The 21572-nt window shown below is 45.9% G+C and overlaps 1 protein-coding gene and 1 pseudogene across 1 annotated transcript; one reads left to right on the forward strand and one right to left on the reverse strand.

The window, feature by feature from the left end:
- The window catches only part of LOC100437652 (calmodulin-1-like), a 38298-nt pseudogene extending 19018 nt beyond the window's left edge, over positions 1–19280 (forward strand).
- LOC129060712 (uncharacterized) lies at positions 8368–10510 on the reverse strand. Its single transcript, XM_054560763.1, has 3 exons — positions 9720–10510; positions 8769–9032; positions 8368–8632 (listed from the first exon to the last, which is right to left on the reverse strand). Exons 1-3 carry the CDS (start codon positions 9857–9859, stop codon positions 8368–8370), a joined length of 669 nt encoding a protein of 222 aa, XP_054416738.1. The 5' UTR covers positions 9860–10510.
- Positions 19281–21572: the final 2292 nt, after the last annotated feature.

Consider the following 21572-nt stretch of genomic DNA (forward strand, 5'->3'; position numbering starts at 1 on the left):
CAGAGTGGAAGTCAACTCCAATACCTGCTTCCAGACAGTCTCAGCCTCTGCCCCCAGCTCCCATCTCTGTCACCAGGTGCACACCTTGCCCACACAGTGTCATCTGTTTCCTGCAGGCAGAGCAATACCAGACATAGGGTAGAGGTCATGGAGTCCAGAGTCTTCTGCGTGGGTTGCTGAGGCTGCCACGGAAACAGGCATTGGGAGCTGAGTGAGTCAGGGTATAACATGTTTACGCAGCACCTCCCATGTGCCAGGCATAGTGCTATGTTATGGGATTTTTAAAATAAGTGAGAATCTACTGTGTTGCTTTGCTGGTGAAACTGCCAAGTTGACCTCCATCTTTCCTTTCTGTGTGAAAAGGTCTAGGAGCTATAATTTTAGAAACTCAATGGATTACAAAATAATTTTACCACTGACCATCTATTAAATACCTGGAAAACTTCACAGCTTCAGGCTCACTGGCATGAGTCTTTGTGTATCCAAGAGGTGGAGTTTATATGTCCTTTTTAGTTCAGGTGGTTTTTAAACATGTCTGAGAATTCTTTGACACTCCTTCAATCAAGCGGGGGGCGGTCTGTGTCTCCTCCCCTGTCACTTGGTTAGCTGGGGCTGCCAGAAAAAAGTACCAAGGATGGAGTGGCTTCAACAATGGAAATTTCTCGCAGTTTTGAAGGGTGAAAGTCAGAAAGTTCTGGAGGGTGAAAGTCACACCAGCATGGTCAGGTTCTGGCGTGGGCCCTGCCTGGCTTGCAGACAGTGGTTTCTCGCTTTATTCTCACATGGATGAGAGAGAGAGAGAGGGAGCAAGCTCTGTGGCATCTCTTTATAAGGGCACTGATCCCATGATGATGGCCTCACCCTTATGACCTCATCCAAACCTAATTACCTAAACCCCAAAGGCCTCATCTCCAAACATTATCACATCAGGGGTCAGGTCTTCAGCATGTGAATTTCGTGGACACACCTCAATCCATAGCACCTTGAGCCTTTGCAATTCCCTCAATGAGTAAAATGTGGTGATGCTGTGTATGAGTCGGTGTTCACACTGCTGTAAAGAACTACTGAGACTGGGTAATTAATAAAGGTAAGAGGCTTAATTGAATCACAGTTCAGCATGGCTGGGGAGGCCTCAGGAAACTTAAAATGATAGCAGAAGGCAAAGGGGAAGCAAGACACCCTCTTCACAAGTTGAAGGCAGCAGGAAGTAGAAGTGCTGAGCAATGGAGGAAGAGCCCCTTATAAAACCATCAGAACTCGTGAGAACTCACTCTTACGAGAACAGCATGGGGGAACCACCCCCGTGATTCAATCACCTCCACCTGGTCTCTCCCTTGACATGTGGGGATTATGGAGATTACAATTCAAGATGAGATTTGGGTGGGCTCACGAAGTCTAACCATATGATGCTATGTGCCTTCCAAGGGTGGCCTAAACGAGGTCCTAATGGTTTCTCTTGGGACACTCACTTATGGAACCCAGCAGCCATACTGTGAGGAAGCCCAGGCCTCACTGAAAGTCTGTGGACAGATGTCCCGCCAACAGCCCCAGCAGAAGACCCAGCTCACAGCTAGCATCACCCACCAGTGAGGTGTGTAGGAAAGAAGCCTGAGAGAGGATTCCAGCCCCAGCCACTGCCTGACCACGTGACAGAGTCTACCTAAGAACCCCATGGCAGAGTCCAGCCAGGCCCCAGAGCTGCATGTGGGTCATAATTATAACAAATGATTATTATGGTTTATGCCACACTGTCATAGATACCTAAAGCAGCAATCTCCGTTGGCTGTTTGTTTAGCTAAGGCCCTTTCTACCATATCCTGACTTGAGTGGGAATGCTCCCTGCACCCCTGCATGCCTGCCTGCATTGAAAGAAAGGGCTGCAACTTTGTGTCCCTTCACCAGGCTTACACTTAGCCTCAGCGACAGTCAGATCGTGAAGCTCTTTGTCTGTAGCCATGGTTCTCAGCCGCAGCTGCGTATTAGAATCACCCGGGGAGATTTTCAGAATTCTTATGCCTAGGTTACAACCCAGACCAGTTAAATCATAATCTTCGCGAGTGTGGCCCTGAAATCAATATTTTTCAAAGCTCTCCAGGGATCTGAATGTGCAGCCCAGCTAGAGAATGACGGAGAGAGTGGGTGAGGCTCAGGCCCACCCTGCTGTAGAAGGGCATCCTCCCCCACCACTAGGCGCAGTGATGCCAGCACCCCCTCTCTGGAGGGGCACTGGAACTCTCACAGGGGAAATAGAAATTTGGGCACAGGGATTTATTTACTCTTCTCTATTTCGCATCAGTGAAGTATGTCATACCTGAACCAGCTCATTGTTTTACCTAATGCCCTCCTCTCTTTTTATCAGACCCAGCACCTGTTTCCTTTGGGAAGAGTCTTCTGATCATTCCAGGTGTATCAGTTGTCTTTCGCTGCACTACAAATTACTGCAAAACTCAGAAGGTTAAAACAGCAATAAACATGTATTGTTTCATCCCATTTTGTGGGTCAGGAATTTAGGAGGGCTTAGCTGGATGGCTGTGACTTGGAGTTGCCATCCAGATGTCAGGGAAGAGTGTAGACACCTGAAGGCCTGCCTGGGGCTGAGGGAGCCACCTCCCTGGTGGGGCACGCATGTGTCTGACACGTTGATACTCGCTGTTGACAGGCAGCCTTGGTGCCTCACCATGGAGGCTTCTGCACAGGGTTGCTCAGTTTCCCCACAACATGGTGTGTCAGAGCTTGCAATCCAGAGAGACAGAGGGGAAAGCTGCAGTGTCCTTTTATGACCTGACCTCATAACCCACACATGATCATTTTTGCAAGATCCAACTGGTACACAGGCCAGGCGTATTCACTGTGGAGGGGGCTCCTCAGGGGCACGGCTAACTGGTGATGGGAATCCCTGGGGGTCATCCTGGAAGCTGGCCCTCCCACCAGGCCCCAGTCACCTCCCTCAGATCTACTCTCTGCACCAATAGAATCCTATGAGAAACTTCTAAGAGCAGAGATTCCCAGATGCTACTTGTGATGCTCTGATTCCATCAGGCCTAGAAATCTGTATTTTAAAAGGTTCTTAAAGCAGTTTCGGTGATCACATGGGAATCTGTAACTGTAGAGTTTTGGCACTCTGTGTCTGGCCAGGTGGGGTCCTCTTTGGCTTCTTCTGCCATGGGCCGGCCCACATTAGGGGAACCCTGCAGTCCAGAAGAGGAGCCTGGTGTTCTTTCAGGAGCAGCCATTGTATCCCTTGTTCCTTTTCTGGCCACGCCTGTGTTCCTTTCTTGTCACAACCACGTATGGCCAGCAACCGTGTGTGGCTGCCAGGAAATGGGGCTGTGCAGTGGGAAGGGAAAGGGATTTGGGTACCCCTGACTCTTTCCATCTGGAGAATAAAAGTTTTGCAGATGAGCTGGGGAATCCTCTATGTTCTGAACCCTCTCCATGTCCTGCCCTTGCCTGCATTTTAGTGTAGTAGTTGAGAGCCATACTTCCCAGGTTCAAGTCCTGTGTCTTCCTTCTATTTACTCTCATGATTTAGGGCAAGTTATTACAGTTTCTGTGGCCCTGCATCCTGAGTGAGGCAGCTGGGTGGGACTGGTTCTTGCTCCTGTTTATCCTGCATCGTCCGTCTGCTCTGGGAACTGTGGTGTTCACGGGCTCAGAGAGGCGGCTGCATGCCTGGCCTGTTCGGCTGCAGGCTAGGGGAAGGGGTTGTGGATCTGGAATTCATGAAGGACAAGTGACCGTGACTTGCTGCTGAATTCCAGCAAGAATTTCAGCATGTATGGGAAAGAGAGCAGTTAATAAAGATTCCTCGGGTTTTGCTTTGAGACAATGGGGAAAACATAGGTGTAATCTGCTGAAATGGGGTTGGCTGAGGGAACAAGCTTAAGGTATTTGGTAAGAGGTTGTTTTGATTTTTCTGAATTTGAGACACCTACTAGACATCTAAGTAGGCATTGGGATATTTGAGTTTGGATTTCAGGGAAGATGTTGGGGCTGGGAATAGACATTTAGTGATCTGAACATTTGGCTCTCATTCACTTCAGGAGTGGGTGGTGGATGAGAGAGAGGCGAGGGCCGGCAACGGGTCCTGCAGTGAGCCACCACGGAGGGTGCAGCAGCTCAGGGGGACGTGGTCTAGAAAGGTGGGAGATACTAGAACATGTTGTGTGTTTATGGTAATAATTGGGGTGGTGTCAGCAGATGGGGGGAACTGATGATGCCCAAGGGAGAGGAGATAATTATAGGCGCACAGTCCTTGAGTTGACACGAGTGGGAGGGACTGCTTGAGGAAGGAGCGAGGGCTTTTGCCAGCAGGCACAAAGTGGGCAGGGGCTCACCGGGCCCAGGTGCAGGACATCCTGCAGAGGTGGTGGCAGTAGAAGATCATTGCGTGTGCGCACTCAGCAAAGTAAGAGGTGATGCCGTGGTTGGAGAGTGAGGAGAAGGGAGGGGCGTGGGGAGTTTGAGCAGTGAGCGGTTGTGAAAAAGATCTTCAGGGGAAGGGAGAGCAAATGGATTCTAGAAATATGGAGGGTCACTGGGCAGGTGGGTGGGCCTTGGGATTTATGGTTATACAGCCAGCGAGGCTGCCAGCACCAGCAGCCTCTGATGAATTCCGTTTGGTGTTCAGCCCCTCTCTCCTTGACAGGATGACTTTCCCGAGAAGGAATCGCTGAGAAGAGGTGAGAATTGGCTTTCATCCTAAGAACCCAGAAGAGAGCTACAGGACGGGAAACCACACCGAGTGGCCAGGACAGATGTCCTCTGTGTGTGAACACACGGAGCATCCCCGTCACTGTTGCTTGGAGCCCAACTGCAGTGATGGCAATGGCAGGAAGGCTGCCAGGAACTGTCCAAGGGCCCAGCATTTCCCCTGCTCAGAGAAGGCACCATCAGTCGGGGTAGCCTCCTGCACAAGTGCGGGAGGAAAACAGTGAACCAAGCCAGACATGGTCCCCACCTTCCTGGAGCTCGAGTGGGGTCAGGCTGCTTTCCAAGAACTTCTCCCGGGAGGCTCCCCTGCTGACTGGCTGTCCAAGGAAGGTTCCCGGCTGCAGCCCAGCCTCTGACACCCCTGGGCATTTGGAATTGGAAGGCCCTCTTCACTCTGCCCACTTGATGTCCCCAAACCATGGCCCAGTTGTCAAAGTGGGTCCTGAGCCAGGACCTTGCCTGATGATTTTCTTCAAGGTTGGTGCCAGCAGTCCTGACTTCTTCAGTGAGGGAAGATGGGCTCCTGGCCGTAAAATCCACCTTACAGGTCTGCAGGTGTCACATAGCAGGGACCTGACCTTCCATGCTGATCCCGTCTGACACTGGGGTGTCTGACAGGCAGCCAGCAGCAGGCGCAGCAGGCCCTCTTCTTTTAGCATATAGAGTTCAGGCTACTGATGTGTTCTCTCACGTCCAGAAAATCTGAGTACCAGGAGGGAATCACCCTGGGAGATATTTACCCAGAGATCCTCGCCGTCCTCACTGCAGTCTGTTCAGGCTTCCGTGACAAAACCTGATAGACTGGGCAGCTTAAACAACTGACATTTATTTTCTCACAGTCCTGGAGGCTGGAATATTCCAAGATCAAGGTTCCAGCAGGGTTTGATTCTGGTGAGGGCTCTCTTCCTGGCAGGCAGACTGCCGCCTTCTTGCTGTGTTCTCACATGGTAGAGAGGGAGAGAGAGAGCTCTGACATCTCCTCCTCTTTTATAAGGACACCAGCCCTATTGGGTCATGGCTTACCTTCATGACCTCGGTTAACCTTAATCACCTGGTGATAGGCCTGGTCTCCAATACAATCACGTGAGGAGTTCGGGCTTCAGCAGGTGGAGTTTTGGGAGACACAGCTCAGCCCATAGCAGTCCTATAGCTCCATCTGGGCCCAAGAAACCCCTTACAGAGTCCCAAACAGGCTCTGTCCAGCAATGTTTGGTTGTACTTCTGGATGGCTGGATTTCTGAGGGTGGCACCTCAGAGCAGGCACGTCCCGCTGTCTGGAGTGAGGAGCCTGGGATAAAGGGCTGATGTTCCTGATTCTGAGGCTCCAGTCCTTCTGGAGGGAAATGGCATTTCTGGCGTTTCTGCTCCTCTGGCTATCTTGGCACCATGAGGCTGCCCAAGGCACCTGATGTGCCTCATGTGAGGCAGCAGCTCCCCCTCCCTGCCTCAGGGGCCCAGCCAATCTGGCATAGCGCCAGGTCTTGTGACGATGCTCTCTCTGCTGCCCCCAGGTTCATTGTTTCACATGAACTCTAGGGAAGGGTGTGGGAGCCAGGGGTCTGTGCTCAATATATGTCCTAATTTTAGAAGTAAGATTGGCAGATTTCCCACTCTTCCAGCTAGGACTAATGATAGAAGCCCAAATACAATCAGGTCAGGAACAAAAGGGTCCTTCCTGACTCTCAGAACTAGTTTAGTGAGTTTCTTCAGCAGCAGTGGGGTCAGGCTGTCAATGCCTGCCAGGAGTCAGCCTCCCACCCTCTCAGCTCTGCTCTGCACTGGCTGGACCTTCCCTGCTGTGGAAAAGACGAACTCCAGCGCTCCAGGTGCACACAATTCCTGCAGTTGGCAATTGGGTAAGGAAGGAGAATTTTGTCCTCAAATGTCCTCTCCCCTATTCATGGACATTCTGGTTGCTTTTGCTTGGATCCTATTCTGTGGGGTCTGGAGGCATGGGACACCCTGATTGGCCTGTCTTGTTATGCAGGAGGCTGTGGCCCTGGGTTGCCAGCCTGGCAGCACTGTGTCTGGTGCTGGGGTCTGCACGAGGAAGCTGCGTGTGAACACAAGTGCAAGTTTGCCTGCTCCTCAGCCTCTCCATGGTGTGCATCTGAGGTGCAGGCTTGGCCGCAGTGCCCACACTCAGAAGAAAGCATCAGGAACCTTCTGCTGTCAGGACAACTGGACTATTTGCCTCTCATTCCCAGGTCCCAGCATGATCTGGCTGCCTCTGTTCAGCTGTGGCCTTCCTCTCGTGCAGCATGCTCCTCCCAGCCCCATCACTGCCTTTGCAGGCTGATCAGCATGGTCACGAACATGAGGCTACACAGGGGGAGCTGGTGTCCCACGCCCGGCCTCTTCTTGCATGCAGTGCTTGTTGGCCATAATCGTATGGCTCTTTGGCCCACCCCAAGGTGGACTTCTGTCAACATGCTTTTGACTTTGTGGCAAGTCTTCCTTGTCTTGCCTGTGTTTTTTTTTTTTCCCGTGTGACTTTTTCTCCAGCATGTCCTCACCCCCTTCAGGCTCCACCCAAGCATGCAAGGAGAGGCCAGGAGAGGTGGGGATGGCAGCTGCTGCGGTTTAGTTTCCTTAAAGTTGTGTCCTTGGCTTCGTGGAGCTTGAGGGGAGGTTTGTAGGCTTTAAATATTTTTGCTCTTTGGATGGAAACCCACGGCCTCCCAGTGGCATTCTCCTGCACTGGAGGGTGCTGTATTGTAGGAGTAGTATTTGTGAAATTGATTTAAAAGCTGTTTGTTCCAAGTTCAATAAGAGAACCATGGGAGATGTCACCACGTTAGACTATGGGGTGGTGGTCTTTGGGGATGGTGGTGGGAGAGGGAGTTCCCATTGGCCATCATCCCAAGATGCCATTAATGCTGGGAAAAGAAGCAGGGCTCAGGATAGTGACCCCGAGACAGGAGTAAGGACAAAGCCCTCATCTCCCAAGGGTGAGGTGTTTGTTCCAGGCTCTGAAGTTTGGGAGGCCTATGTCATCTTTTATAGGGTGTGGGGGTGCCTCATGGAGGCAGTTAAGGCCCAAGGTGGGAAACTGGTCCCTGGGGGATGGACGGGGGTCTCAGCCCCCATGCAGCTGCACAGCACTCTGAGGCAGGGCCTCATGGTCAGGTATGGGGTCCAGAGTCTGTCAGACCCAAGGACAGGCTGGTGGTGTCGTGTGTGCTCAGCCTGGGGGGTCTATGGTCTTGGGGGTCCTGAGGGCCAGGAGGGTCTAGTGCTGGCATGGAGGTGTGGAGTGTGTTGGGCAGCCTGAGACAAGACCCCAGAGGAACTCTCAGGAGAGCCTGGACACATTTTGAAGCATATCCATTGCTGGAGAGGAATATCCCTGTGGGGGTCTGTGGGACCAGTCTGTGGTTTTCCCCAGTTTAATCCTTCAGTTCTGGCATTCACCAATTGATTTTTCTGGCTCCCAGATTATAGCTTTGTTTTCTAAACTCTAGCTCAATCTTTTCCAAACTTGGTTGGTGGTAGGCTTTGGAAGAACAATTTCACCAAACTTCTCCAAGATCCAAGTGTCAGATGATGAAGAGCAGAGCTCAGGAGCCAGAGTGGTCCTCTAGCTTCCACCAGTCACCTGTCGTGTAAGTTACCACCACAGGGGCAGCTCTGAGTGTCTCCTAAGTGGTTTCCTTAGTGGGTGGAAATAAACGAAGACCACCCAAACAAGGACAAAGTCTGTTTATTCAGAGCTGCTATAGAAAGGGGGTCCGCGGCCATCACTTGTGTCCTGACAGACTCACAGGCTGGTGAGGAGTGGAGAAGCTTCATCATGGAAACGGGGAGGCTTCGGAGGCCTGGTGGAGGCTGTGGGCCTGGGGAAGCCGGAGGCAGCTGGTGAGAAGTGGGCATCCCATGGGATGGGCTGGGGGACATACTGGGCTTTCTCTGGTTAGTCCTAGATTGGAAGCAGTGACAAAAAGCAGGAAAACTGTCAGTTATTATTCAAGTCCTGGCCCTTTGGGTCTGATTGTTAGAGAATATATTGTTTAATTTCCCATATTATTTCTAGAGATAGCAATCTGAATTCTTACAAGCTTGGCTTGGAGCAGGCTGGCCTCCCGGGCTGGTTCCTGTAGATGATGGCTTGGCCTGCTGGGTTGGTTCCTGTAGATGTCAGGTTGGTTCCTGTAGATGTCAGCTTGGCCTGCTGGGCTGGTTCCTGTAGATGATGGCTTGGCCTCCTGGGCTGGTTCCTGTAGATTACGGCTTGGCCTCCCGGGCTGGTTCCTGTGGATGATGGCTTGGCCTCCTGGGCTGGTTCCTGTAGATGATGGCTTGGCCTCCTGGGCTGGCTGCTGCAGGGAGTGGGTGGGAGTTCTACTCTTATAGATGCTCTGGCCGTTGTCCATTTGTGTACTCAGTCTCTGAAGTGCTTGGCCATAGTAAGCACTCCCTAAAAAGTAGCTATTGTTGTCTCTCCCACCTGACGATGACCAAATTATTCACCCGGATTGTCTTAGAACTAAGTCCTGCCCATGTAAGTGGCTGCTTGGCAGGCACACCCTGGGCCATCTCCAGATCTGGCTGACTCTGGCCTCATGTGGTCTTTCCATGGCAGCTCTAGCTAGGGGGCTTTGGCACATCAGTGCAGTCAGATGACATGGTGGAAATATTTGTTGAATGGATTGCTAGACTCCTTTCCTAGAGGCTCAGGGTCCACAACCAATGTCGTCATATTGTATGTGCTTTGCATTTTAAATTCTCTAACGTCATAGTCTTCCCCAGGCCAGTATACATCCTTTACAGGGAATAAGGCGCTTTCAGAATGTCTTATCAGTCCCTCCCTTCTCATTTCTTGATTTCTCTTTCTGTCCTTCTCTCCCTCATTTCCTTTGGTATGTTCCCTTGATCTCCAACTTTTCTTTAGTTTCTCATTATTCTATTCCCTAATTTTCACAGCTTCCAAAATATTTCCAGAATGGGAGATTGTATTAGTTTTTCCTACTGCTGCTATAAGGCTTAAAACAACACAAACTTATTACCTTAGAGTTCTGGAGGTCAGAAGTCTCATGGAGCTAAAATCAAGGTGCCAGCAGGGCTGGTTTCTTCTGGAGACTCCAGAGGAGGATCCATTTCCTTCCCTTTTCCACTTTCTGGAGGTCACGTGTATCCCTTGGCTCATGGCCCATCCCTCCCTCTGAAAGCAAGCAGTGTAGTATCTCCAGGTCGGTTGGCATCTCTCTCCTGTCCTCTCCGACCCCTGCTCTGTTATCACCCCTCCTTCTCTGACTCTGGCCCTCCTGCCTCTCCCGGAGAGACTCCTGGAGGGACTCTGTGATTACACTGTGCTACCTGAATAATCCAGGATAATCTGCTCATCTCAAGACCCTTCCTTGCATCTGCAGAGTCCTTTTGTCATGGAAGGTGACAAATTCATTGGCTCTGGGATCAGCCTATTACAACAGTAATAGGCTGAACTGTGACCCACCCCGCCTTTTCATGTTTAAAGTCCTAACCCCCAGCACCTCAGAATGTGATGGTACCGTGAGATGGGGCCTTTAACTAGGCAATTAAGCTGTGAGGTCAGTAGAGTGGGCCCTAATCCAACCTGACCAGCATTCATATAAGAGAACATTTGAACAAGGACACGTACAGAGAAGAGACTGTGTGAAGACACAGAGAAGGCAAGCATCTTGGCATGTCTCAGAGGAAACCAACCTGCCACACACTTCCAGCCTCCAGAATTGTGGAAAAAAAAAAAAAAAAAAAAAAAAGAATTTCTGTTGTTTAAGCCACCCAGTCTGTGGTATTTTCTGTGTTACAGTCTGTGTTATGATGGCCTTACCAAACTAATATGACATCCTTGGCTGGTTGTTTTTCCGTCAACCACAGAGGTTATAGCCTACATGTTGCCTGAGTTTAGTTAGTTTTAGAAGCACTAATACTTCTTTTTTCACTTGACAGGCATAAGAAGCCAGGGGCCTACCTCTGCTGAAATACTTAAATGGGGTGAGAGGGTGTGAGCCTCTCAATAATTGAAAGGCTTTGGCTTCTAAATTTGACACGGCCCCTTTCAAAGACAGCCAGGAGGCAACAGGCATTTTCTGTCAGAAGGTTAGGACTGGAGTGGAGTAGGGATTTTCAAGCACTGGCAGCTTGTCCACCACAAAGGGACACTGTCCTAATGGAGATGAGAAACTGTGGACCCAGCCTGGAGAGAGTGATCGGGAGGTCTGTGTGCACGTGGACATGATCCATCCTGGAGTAAATTCAGGAGAGTTTACGGACGATAATAAAGTCGACTAAAGCACATTGTGGATCCCCAAAATCTGAGACAGGTCTCAGTTAATTTAGAAAGTTTATTTTGCCAAGGTTGCGGACATGCACCTGTGACACAGCCTCAGGAGGTCCTGACGACATGTGCCCAAGGTGGTCAGAGCACAGTTTGGTTTTATACATTTTAGGGAGACATGAGACATCAATCAGCATATGTAAGATGAACATTGATTCGGTCTGGAAAAGAAGTGGGGAGGGGGCTTCTAGGTCATAGGTAGACAAGAGACAAATGGTTGCCTTCTTTTGAGTTTCTGATCAGCCTTTCCAAAGGAGGCAATCAGATAAGCATTATTCTCAGTGAGTGGAAAGGTGACTTTGAATAGAATAGGAGGCAGGTTGGCTCTGAGCAATTTCCAGCTTGACTTTTCCATTTAGCTTAGTGATTTTGGGGACCCAAGATATTTTCCTTTCACAACATGCACTTTTTATTATCACCATGGACTAGAAATTCTACACAACGTAAGTGCTGAAGGACTCCTGCTTGCTGCTGAGGAGGAAGCTCTTCCACTGGGGTGGGTGGGGAGGTGAGGGCTCTCTCTCCATCCTCCAAGACCGCTGTGAAGGCGGCCACATGGTGTTAGAGGAAGGAAGAACACCGAAGAAAAGTGATTGTGTCACAGGATCACAAAAATAATTGTGTAGTTATTTAATGTGTTTCTCCTCCACTGTTGCACAAGCACTACGAGGGCAGGGTTGTGTTTGTTCTGATGATTACAGCAACGTGTCCTAGCATGGTTCATGGCACATCACAGGCACTCAAAATACTTCCTGAATGAATGAAGAAATTCTGCCTGGAAGGGACTTTGTAGAGTCAGGTGAAGCTGACACCATTTGTACATTGCCTTTCAATTTTTTTCTTTTTTTTTTGACAGAGTTTCACTCTGTTGCCCAGAGTGGAGTGCAGTGGTGCAATCTTGGCTCACTGCAACCTCTGCCTCCCAGGTTCAAGTGATTCTCATGCCTCAGCCTCCCAAGTAGCTGGGACTACAGGTGCGCCACCATGCCAGGCTAATTTTTATATTTTTAATAGAGACGGGATTTCGCCCTGTTGGCCAGGCTGGTCTTGAACTCCTGACCTCAAGTGATCCGCCCACTTCGGCCTCCCAAAGTGCTGGGATTACAGGCATGAGCCACCGCGCCCGGCCTGCCTTTCAATTTTTTTTTTTCTTGAGACAGAGTCTCGCTCTTTTGCCCAGGCCGGAGTGCAGTGGCGCTATCTTGGCTCACTGCAAGCTCCACCTCCCGGGTTCACAGCATTCTCCTGCCTCAGCCTCCCGAGTAGCTGGGACTACAGGCGCCCGCCACTGCGCCCGGCTAATTTTTTGTATTTTTAGTAGAGACGCGGTTTCACTGTGTTAGCCAGGATGGTCTTGATCTCCTGACCTCGTGATCCGCCCACCTCAGCCTCCCAAAGTGCTGGGATTACAGGCATGAGCCACCAAGCCCAGCTGCCTTTCAATTTTTAAAGGATGTTTACATTCATCTCATTTGATTCAAATATTCGAGGCTGTCAGTATCTGCATGGCTTTGATGACAGTGGTCCCTTCAGGGAGGTAAAGGGCCTTGCACACACCCTGCTGTGACCCATGGGAAACTGGGATCGGAAAGCAGCCTTCAGACTGAATCATCTTCTTCGGCTTCTTACTTTCTCAGATAAAGAAACAAAAGCCAACAGAGGTCAAGTAATTTTCACAAGGTTATACAACTTGCTTACATAAAAACAAAATCATGGAGAAAATCTGTAGGTAAAGATAAACAGTATTTTTCTCAATTATTTTTCTGCAGTTCTTTTATTCTAGTCCAAGGCAGATTTCTGAGCCAATGGGTAAACACGCCTAATGGCTTCTTTTGAGAAAAGTCTGTTCAGATCCTTTGCTTGTTTTTAGATCAGGTTACGTGTTTTCTTGCTATTGATTTGTGTTCCTTGTATATTTTGGATGTTAACCCCTTATCAGCTGTATGGTTTGCAAATATTTTCCTCCCATTTCACAGGTTGTCTCTTTGCTCTGTTGTTTGTTTCCTTTGCTGTGCGGAAGCTTTTTAGTTGGATGCAATCCCATTTGTCTATGTTTGCTTTTGTTGCTTGTGCTTTCGCCATCATATCAAAAAAGTCACTGCCTAGACCGATGTCAAGAAGATTTTTCCTGTGTTTTCTTCTAAGACTTTTACAGTTTCAAGTACTGCATTTAAGACTTTAATTCATTTTGAGTTTATTTTTGTATTTGGTATGACATAAGGGTCTAATTTCATTCTTCTGCGTGTGGACATCCAGTTTTCCCAACAGTGTTTATTGAAGAGACTGTTCTTTTCCCATTGTGTGTTCTGGACACATTTGTTGAAGATCAATCAGCTGTGAATGCATGGATTATCTTCTGCACTGTCTGCTCTGTTCCATTGGTCTGTATTTCTTTCTTTTTTTTCCTTTTGTTTTGAGACGGAGTCTTGCTCTGTCGCCCAGGCTGGAGTGCAGTGTGCCACTGGAGTGCATCTCTGCTCACTGCAACATCTGTCTCCCAGGTTCAAGCGATTCTCCTGCCTCAGCCTCCCAGGTAGCTGGGATTACAGGCACCTGCCACAGCCTGGCTAATTTTTGTATTTTTAGTAAAGGCGGGGTTTTGCCATGTTGGCCAGGCTGGTCTCAAACTCCTGACCTCAAGCGATCCACCCGCCTCGGCCTTCCAAAGTGCTGGGATTACAGGTGTGGGCCACCTTGCCTGGCCAATTAGTCTATATCTCTGTTTTTAAGTGACCACCATGTTGTTTCGATTTCCAAAGCTTTGTAGTATATTTTGAAATCAGGTATATGTTTCTAGCTCTGTTATTTTTGCTCGAGATTATTTTGGCTATTTAGCATCTTTTGTGGCTCCATGCAAATTTTAGGATTATCTATTTCTTTGAAAAATGGAATTTGAATTTTGATAGGAATTGTATTGTAGATCACCTTGGGTGCTACATTTTGACAGTGCTATTTCTAACAATTCATGAACATGAAATACCTCCCCATTGATTTGTGTTTTCTTTCATTTCTCTCGCCAGTGTTTTATAGTCTTTAGTGTATAGCTCTTTCACCTCCTTCCTTAGTGAAATTTTTCTTAAGTATTTTATTTTTTTGTAGCTATTGTAAATGGGATTTTTTTTCTTGCTTTCTTTTTAGACAGTTTGTGATTGGTATTAGAAACCTTACTAAATTTTGTATGTTGATTTTGTATCCTGTAACTTTACTGAACTTGTTTATTAGTTCTAACAATTTTTTTTGGTGGAGTATTTAGGATTTTCTGTATATAAGATCATGACATCAAATGGAGAAAATTTTACTCCTTCACTTCTGATTTGAATGCCTTTTATTTATTCATTTATTTAGCCTAATTATTCTGGCTAGGACATCCAGTGCTATATGGAACAGAAGTGGTGAGAATGGGTCTCCTTGTCTTGCTCTTGATCTAAGAGAAAAAGCTTTCAGCTTTTCACCCTTGAGTATGACGTTAGTTATGGGTTTGCCATATATGGTTTTTATTATATTGAGATGCGTTCCTTCTATATCTAATTTGATGAGCATTTTTTATCATGAAAAGATATTGAGCCAGGCACGGTGGCTCACACCTGTAATCCCAAGGCGGATGGATCACTTGAGGTCAGGAGTTCCAGACCAGCCTGGCCAACATGGTAAAACCCCGTCTCTTCTAAAAATACAAAAATTAGCCAAGTGTGGTGGCACATTCCTGTAATCCCAGCTACTAGGGAGGCTGAGGCAAGAGAATCACTTCAACCTGGGAGATGGAGGTTGCAGTGAGCTGAGATTGTGCCACTGCACTCTAGCCTGGCTAACAGAGCAAGACTCCATCTCAAGAAAAAAAAAAAAAGAAAACATACTGAATTTTGTCAAATGTTTTCTCTGTATCTGTAGAGATAATCATGTACTTTTTATCCCTTATTCTATTAATGTGGTGTGTGACAATTATTGATTTGTGTATGTTGAACCATCTTTGCATCCCTGGGGTGAAACTCACTTGATCGTGGTACATGTGTGTACTATAAAATTCTGTTTGCTAGCATTTTGTTGAGGGCTTTTGCGTCTATGTTCATCAGGAATATTGGCCTGTAATTTTCTTTTCTTATAGTGTCCTTGGGTGGCCTTGGTATTGGGGTAATGCTGGGCTTGTAAAATTAGTTTAGGTGTATTCTGTCTTCTTCAGTTTTTTTTGGAATAGAGAAGGATTGGTGTTAATTTTTCGTTAACTGTTTGGTATAATTCACCCATGAAGCCATCTGGTTTAGGGCTTTTCTTTGATGGGAGAGTTTTGATTACTGATTCAATTTTCTCACTTATCATCAGTCTGTTAAGATTTCTCTGTTTCTTCATGATTTAGTCTTGGTAGGCTATTACATTTCTAGCAGTGGGTCCATTTCTTCTAAGTTATCCAGTTGGTTGAAGTACAATTTTTAATAGCAGTCTCTTACAATCTTTTTTATTTCTGTGGTGTGCATTGTAATGTCTCCTTTCTCATTTATAATTTTATTTATTTGAGTCTTTTCTCTGTTTTTCTTAGTTAGCCTATCTAAGGGTTTGTCAATTTTATGTTTTCAAAAAAGTAACTCTTATTTTAATTGATCTTTTCTATTGTTGTTCTAGTCTTTATTTCATTAATTTCTGTTCTGATCTTTGTTATTTTTTCCTTCTGCCAAGTTTGGACTTAGTTTTTTCTTCTTTTCCTAGTTTCTTGGGATGCAACCTTAGGTTGTTTATTTGAGATTTTTCTTTTCTGATGTAGACATTCATTGCTACAAACATCCGTCTTAGAACTGTTTTTTGCTGCATCCCATAAATTTTGGTTATGTTGTGTTGTCATTTTCCTTTGTCTCAAAATATTTTTAATTTCCCTTTAAATTTTGTATTTGACCCATTGATTGCTCTGGGGTATGTTTAATTTCCATCTATTAATGAATTTTCTGGTTTTCCTTTTGTTCTTAATTTTTACTGTCATACCATAACGGTCAGAAAAGATACTTAATACGATTTCAGTCTTCTTAAATTTGTTAAGACTTATTTTGTGGCCTGACATACAATCTTTACTGGAGAATGTTACATGTACACCTGAAAAAATGTATATTTTGCTGTTGTTGGATAGAATGTTTGTATATGTTGGTTAGATTTATTCGGTCTATGGTGTTGTTCAAGTCGAGTGTTTCCTTATTGATTTTCTGTCTGAATGGTCTATCCATTGTTGAAAGTGAGTTGTTGAAGTCTTTTACTATTATTGTATTGCTGGGTATTTATTCCTGCAGTTCTATTAATATTTGCTTTACATACTCAGGTGGTCCAATGTTGGGTGCAGATTTATAATTGTTATAGTATCTTAATAAATTGATAACTTTATCATTATATGATAAACTTCTTTGTCTCTTATGACAGTTTTGAACTTAAAGTATATTTTGTCTACATATAGCTGCTCTACTCTCTTTTGGTCACCTTTTGCATGTAATATCTTTTTCCATTTTTTTACTTTTCACCTCTGTGTGTTTTTAAAGATAAACCAAATCTCTTATAGGCAGTATATTGTTAGATCTTGTTTTTTTTTTTTTTTTACTCATTCGGTATTCCACATCTTTTAATTAGAGATTTTAATTCATTTACCTTTAAAATAATTATTGATTAGGTATGGAGTTATTATTGTCATTTTGTTACTTGTTTTTAGTTCAGTCTTTGTGTTCTTTAGGTCTAGAATTTCAGTTTTTTAAAATGGTTTCTATCTCTTTATTTAACTTATAATTGTGTCCATGTACTGTTTTCCTGATTTGGTTTAGTTGTTAATTTGTGTCCTCCATAGCTCACTCAGCTTCTTTAACATGATTATTTTGAGATTTCTGTCAGGCAGTTAGTATATCTCCATATCTTTAGAGTCAGTTACTTTATTTTTTTCCTTTGGTAGTGTCATGTTTCCCTGATTACTTGTGATATTTGCCTTGCATTGGTGTCTGTGCATTTGAAGAAGTAGGTACTTCTTCTAGTCTTTACATCCTGGCTTTGACAGTGAAAACCGTTCACCAGTCAGCACATCTAGAGATTTTGGGTGGGCCACCTTGTGGGGATCTGTGGATAGGATTGTTGCTGGAGTCTTCAGGCAGTTTGGCCTGGTTTTGGGTCGTCAGGTGGGTGAGCCTGTTTCTTGGATTTACAGGGGACTTGCCTGGTGCCAGGGTCCACTACAGTGGGCCTTTTGACTCGGTTTTCAGGAGCAGACTTGGAACCCATGTCTGCAGGGCCTGGCTGGAACCCTGGGTCCACAGGAGAAGATCTGGTACTGGAGTGGAAATTAAGCATGAGTCTGCAAGGGGATGACTTGGTGCTGGGAGACCTGGTGTCTGTGTCCATGGAGATTAACCTGGTCCTGAATCTGTGGGGGCTGGCCTCACACTAGGGTTAACTTGGGGGAACCTGGCATCTGGCCCCTGGGGGCAGGTCTGGTGTCTGAAACCATGGGGATGGACCAGGAGACTGCATCCCTAGGCATGGTCCTGGAGCCTGGGTCCATTGGGGCCAGCCTGGAGCCTAGTTCCATGGGAGTGGTCCTGGAACCTGAGTCTACAGTGACTGGCCTGGTGTTAGGGTTTATAGGGGAGGGCCTGGATCTTGAGTCCACTGGAGTGTGTAGCCTGAGGGCTACATCTGAAGTTTCTTTCCCACTGAGGGGCCCATCTGGTGTTGGAGAAGACATGGAGCCTAGGGTCATGGTGTGGGGGACTTGGGGTCTTGCACTAGAGGAGCTGATCACTGGGGCATTCCTGAAGTCTGGGACCATGGGAATAGGCCTGGTGCTGGGGCCAGTCTGGAATCTGAGGTGGGCCTGAAGCCTGAATTTGCAGGGTCAGCCTGGAGCCTTGGACTTTGGGGTCTGACTAGGCACCAGGTTTTACTGCTAAGGTCCACAGCAAAATTGGGGGCTCACTTCACTCTCCCTTCCCCACATGGAGGGTATCTCTTTCCAGGCTGCACTGCCTGGGCTTGGGGGAGGAGTGATGTGGGTCATCTGAAACTGTCCTTCCTGCCCTCTTTTCTATTTCTGTGCTGCACCCAGGTGCTGAAACGTCTTCCTTGGATTCCTTTGCTCTTATGAAGGTATTTTCATGCATGAATAGTTGTTCAAATGGATGTTTCTGAGAGGGGACGGCTATGGAAAATCCTATTCCACCATCTTGCTTGGGAGACTGACTGACCTTTTGAATATTTTTACTTACAGTAACGCTATTTAAGGAGTAGATGATTTATCCAAATGTAGATGGAATGGGATTAGTCCTCTCTATCAATCTCTCTCCCCTCAAATCAAAGGAAACAGCAATCAAGAGGCAAAAAATTTGATAATCTGGTTCACCTTCTTTGTGTTATTGTATTCATTTCTGTTAGCCACGTAAACATAAAGTTTTAGTGCCTTAATGAAACATCTTCAGTTTTTCCCCTCTTTCATTTTTCCAAGGTCCACACGTTCCACAGAGAGACACAATTTGGTGGGTACAGCTCGGCCTGGATTTTAGTCATCTATAGTCATGACTTGTTATTGCTTACATTAAAAAATCCTGTGCAGTGGTGCTCGAATGTCATGGATGAGGTGCCATTACTCACAGTAGGTGGAGACACAGGTGGTGGCACAGTGCACAGTGCACAGCATGCCCTTAGCAGCAGCAGCAGCAGAGGAGGCTCCCCGCAGTCCCAGCCCCAGTGCCGATGCTGCCCCCTCGCCCCTTCTGCTCTTCCTCCCTTCACTGGCACCACGGCTGATCAGCTGACCAAAGAACAGATCGCTGAATTCGAGGAAGCTTTCTCTCTGTCTTATAAAGACGGTAATGGCACCATCACAACAAAGGAACTTGGAACCATCATGAGGTCACTGGGTCAGAACCCAGCAGAATCTGAGTTGCAGGACATGATCAATGAAGTGGATTCTGATGGCAGTGACACCATGTAATTCCTCGAATTTTTGACCATGATGGCTAGAAAAATGAAAGACACATATAGTGAAGAAGAAATCGTGAGGTATTCCAGTCTTTGACGATAGTGGCAATGGTTACATCAGTGCAGCAGAACTATGTCATGTCATGACAAACTTAGGAGAAAAACTAACAGATGAAGAAGTAGATGAAATGATCAGAGAAGCAGATATTGATGGAGACAGACAAGTTGATTATGAAGAATTAATACAGATGATGACTGCAAAATGAAGACCTACTTCCAACCCCTTTACCCTGTTCTAGAAGAATCGAATGGAATCTTTTACTTACCTTTTGCAAAAAAAAAAAAAAAAAAAGAAAAAAGAAAAAAGTTTATAAAAGTTTATAATTTTCAATTTTCTCTTTCTGTTTCTTTCTTTCTTTCTTTCTTTTTTTTTTTTTAAGACAGAATCTTGCCCTGTCACCCAGGCTGGTGCAGTGGTGTGATCTTGGCTCACTGCAACCTTTGCTTCCTGAGTTCAAGTGATTCTCATACCTCAGCCTCCCAATTAGCTGGGATTACAGGCGTGAGCCACTACTTTCAGCTAATCTTTGTGTATTTTAGTAGAGACGGGGTTTTGCTATGTTGGTGAGGCTGGTCTCAAACTCCTGGAGTCAAGTGATACACCCACCTCAGCTTCCTAAAATGCTGGGATTACAGGCGTGAGCCACCATGCCCAGCTGATTCATTCTGTTTCTATACAGCAAAACTGAATGTCAAAAGTACCTTTTATCCATACACACAAAATCTGCATGTATTTGTTGGTGGTCCTGTCCCCTAAAGACCAAGCTACACATCAGTTTTACAATATAAGTACATGTACTACCTTAATAATAAGGACTCCTCAAAGTTCCATTTAGTCATGATACACTGTTTGGGCTGGCCAGTTTTTCATGCATGCAGCTTGACGACTGAGAGCAGTCAGCCATTTGTATTAAAAAAAAAAAAAAGGAGAAAACAAATCCAAAACCTATTCAAATGGGTTCTGGTTCAATTTGTTTAGTATAAATTATCATAACTGGTTTACTGAAAACAAACATTTAAAATTGGTTTATCTTAGGATGATGTGCAGAAAAATGGGGTGAAGGATAAACTATTGAGATGTAGCCCCACTAGCGGGATGGTCATCTTGTACTTCTGTGTGCTGTGACCCATGTGACGATGACATACCCTGGTGGCATGCCCACGTGTGTTGATTTAATGTTGTCTGCATTGTTCTAGAGTGAAACGGCTGTCACCGTTCACACACATTTTTAACGAAAAACCTTTACCAAGGGAGCATCTCTGGACTCTGTTTTTAAAACCTTCTGAACCATGACTTTGAGCCAGCAGAGTAGGCTGTGGCTGTGGGCTTCAGCACAGTCATCAACATTGCCGTTCAACAAATTACAGTTCACTTCCATTCCGAGTTGTAAATGCTAGTTTTTTTCCCCAATAAAAAGATGATTAACTTAAAAAGAAAATTCTAAGGAATCTACAAAATGACCACTAGAGCTACTAAAAAGTTGCAGTCTATATGGTTAATATGCAAAAATCAATGTAAATTTAGTATGCTAACAGTACAGAATTAGAAAATGAAATTTTAAAAATTATATTTACTGTAAGAACAGAAACATGCAATGTTTTGCAATAAATCAACAAAAATGTGTAAGATCTCTATACTGAAAACTACACAATGGTGGTGAAAATATTGAAGAAAACTTAAATAAATGGAAATATATACCATGTTTACGGATTATAAGAATCACTATTATTAAGCCAGCAATTCTTCCCAAATAGGTGTATACATTCCATGAAAGCCCAGCAGGACTTTTTGTGGGAATTGACAAAATGATTTTAAAATCTACATGGAAATGCAAAGCACCTAGAATCTGCAAAGCCATCTTGAAAAAAGGGAAAAAAAATTGGCAGGCTTACGTTGCCAGCTTTCAAAACTTATAGAAAGCTGGCTGGGCGCGGTGGCTCACGCCTGTAATCCCAGCACTTTGGGAGGCCGAGGAGAGTGGATCACGAGGTAAGGAGATCGAGACCATCCTGGCTAACACGGTGAAACCCCGTCTCTACTACAAATACAAAAAATTAGCCAGGCATGGTGGCGAGCGCCTGTAATCCCAGCTACTCGGGAGGCTGAAGCGGGAGAATGGCGGGAACCCAGGAGGCGGAGCTTGCAGTGAGCTGAGATCGCGCCATTGCACTCCGGCCTAGGCGACAGAGCGAAACTCTGTCTCAAAAACAAACAAACAAACAAATAAAAAAACTTATAGAAAGCCAATAAAGCTACAGTGATCAAGACAGTGTGGCATAGGCATGAGGATCAACAAACAGATAAAAGGCATAGAAAGCCCAGAACTGGGCCCGCTATTACATGACTATACCTAATTTGGGAACAGTGGTTATCCTTGTGATTATGGATGTAATTACAAATATGATTATACTCAACTTGGGAACAGTTTTTTTTTTTTGCCTATATTAAGTGTTGTCAGGTCAAGGAGGTATGTACTGGTTGAAAAAAGATCCTGACTTGTAGGAAAAGACACAGCACATGGTGATGTTTTGGAGTTAAAATTTGGAGCCATTC

Source organism: Pongo abelii, chromosome 6 (assembly GCF_028885655.2).
Source record: "Pongo abelii isolate AG06213 chromosome 6, NHGRI_mPonAbe1-v2.0_pri, whole genome shotgun sequence".
NCBI lineage: Eukaryota > Metazoa > Chordata > Mammalia > Primates > Hominidae > Pongo > Pongo abelii.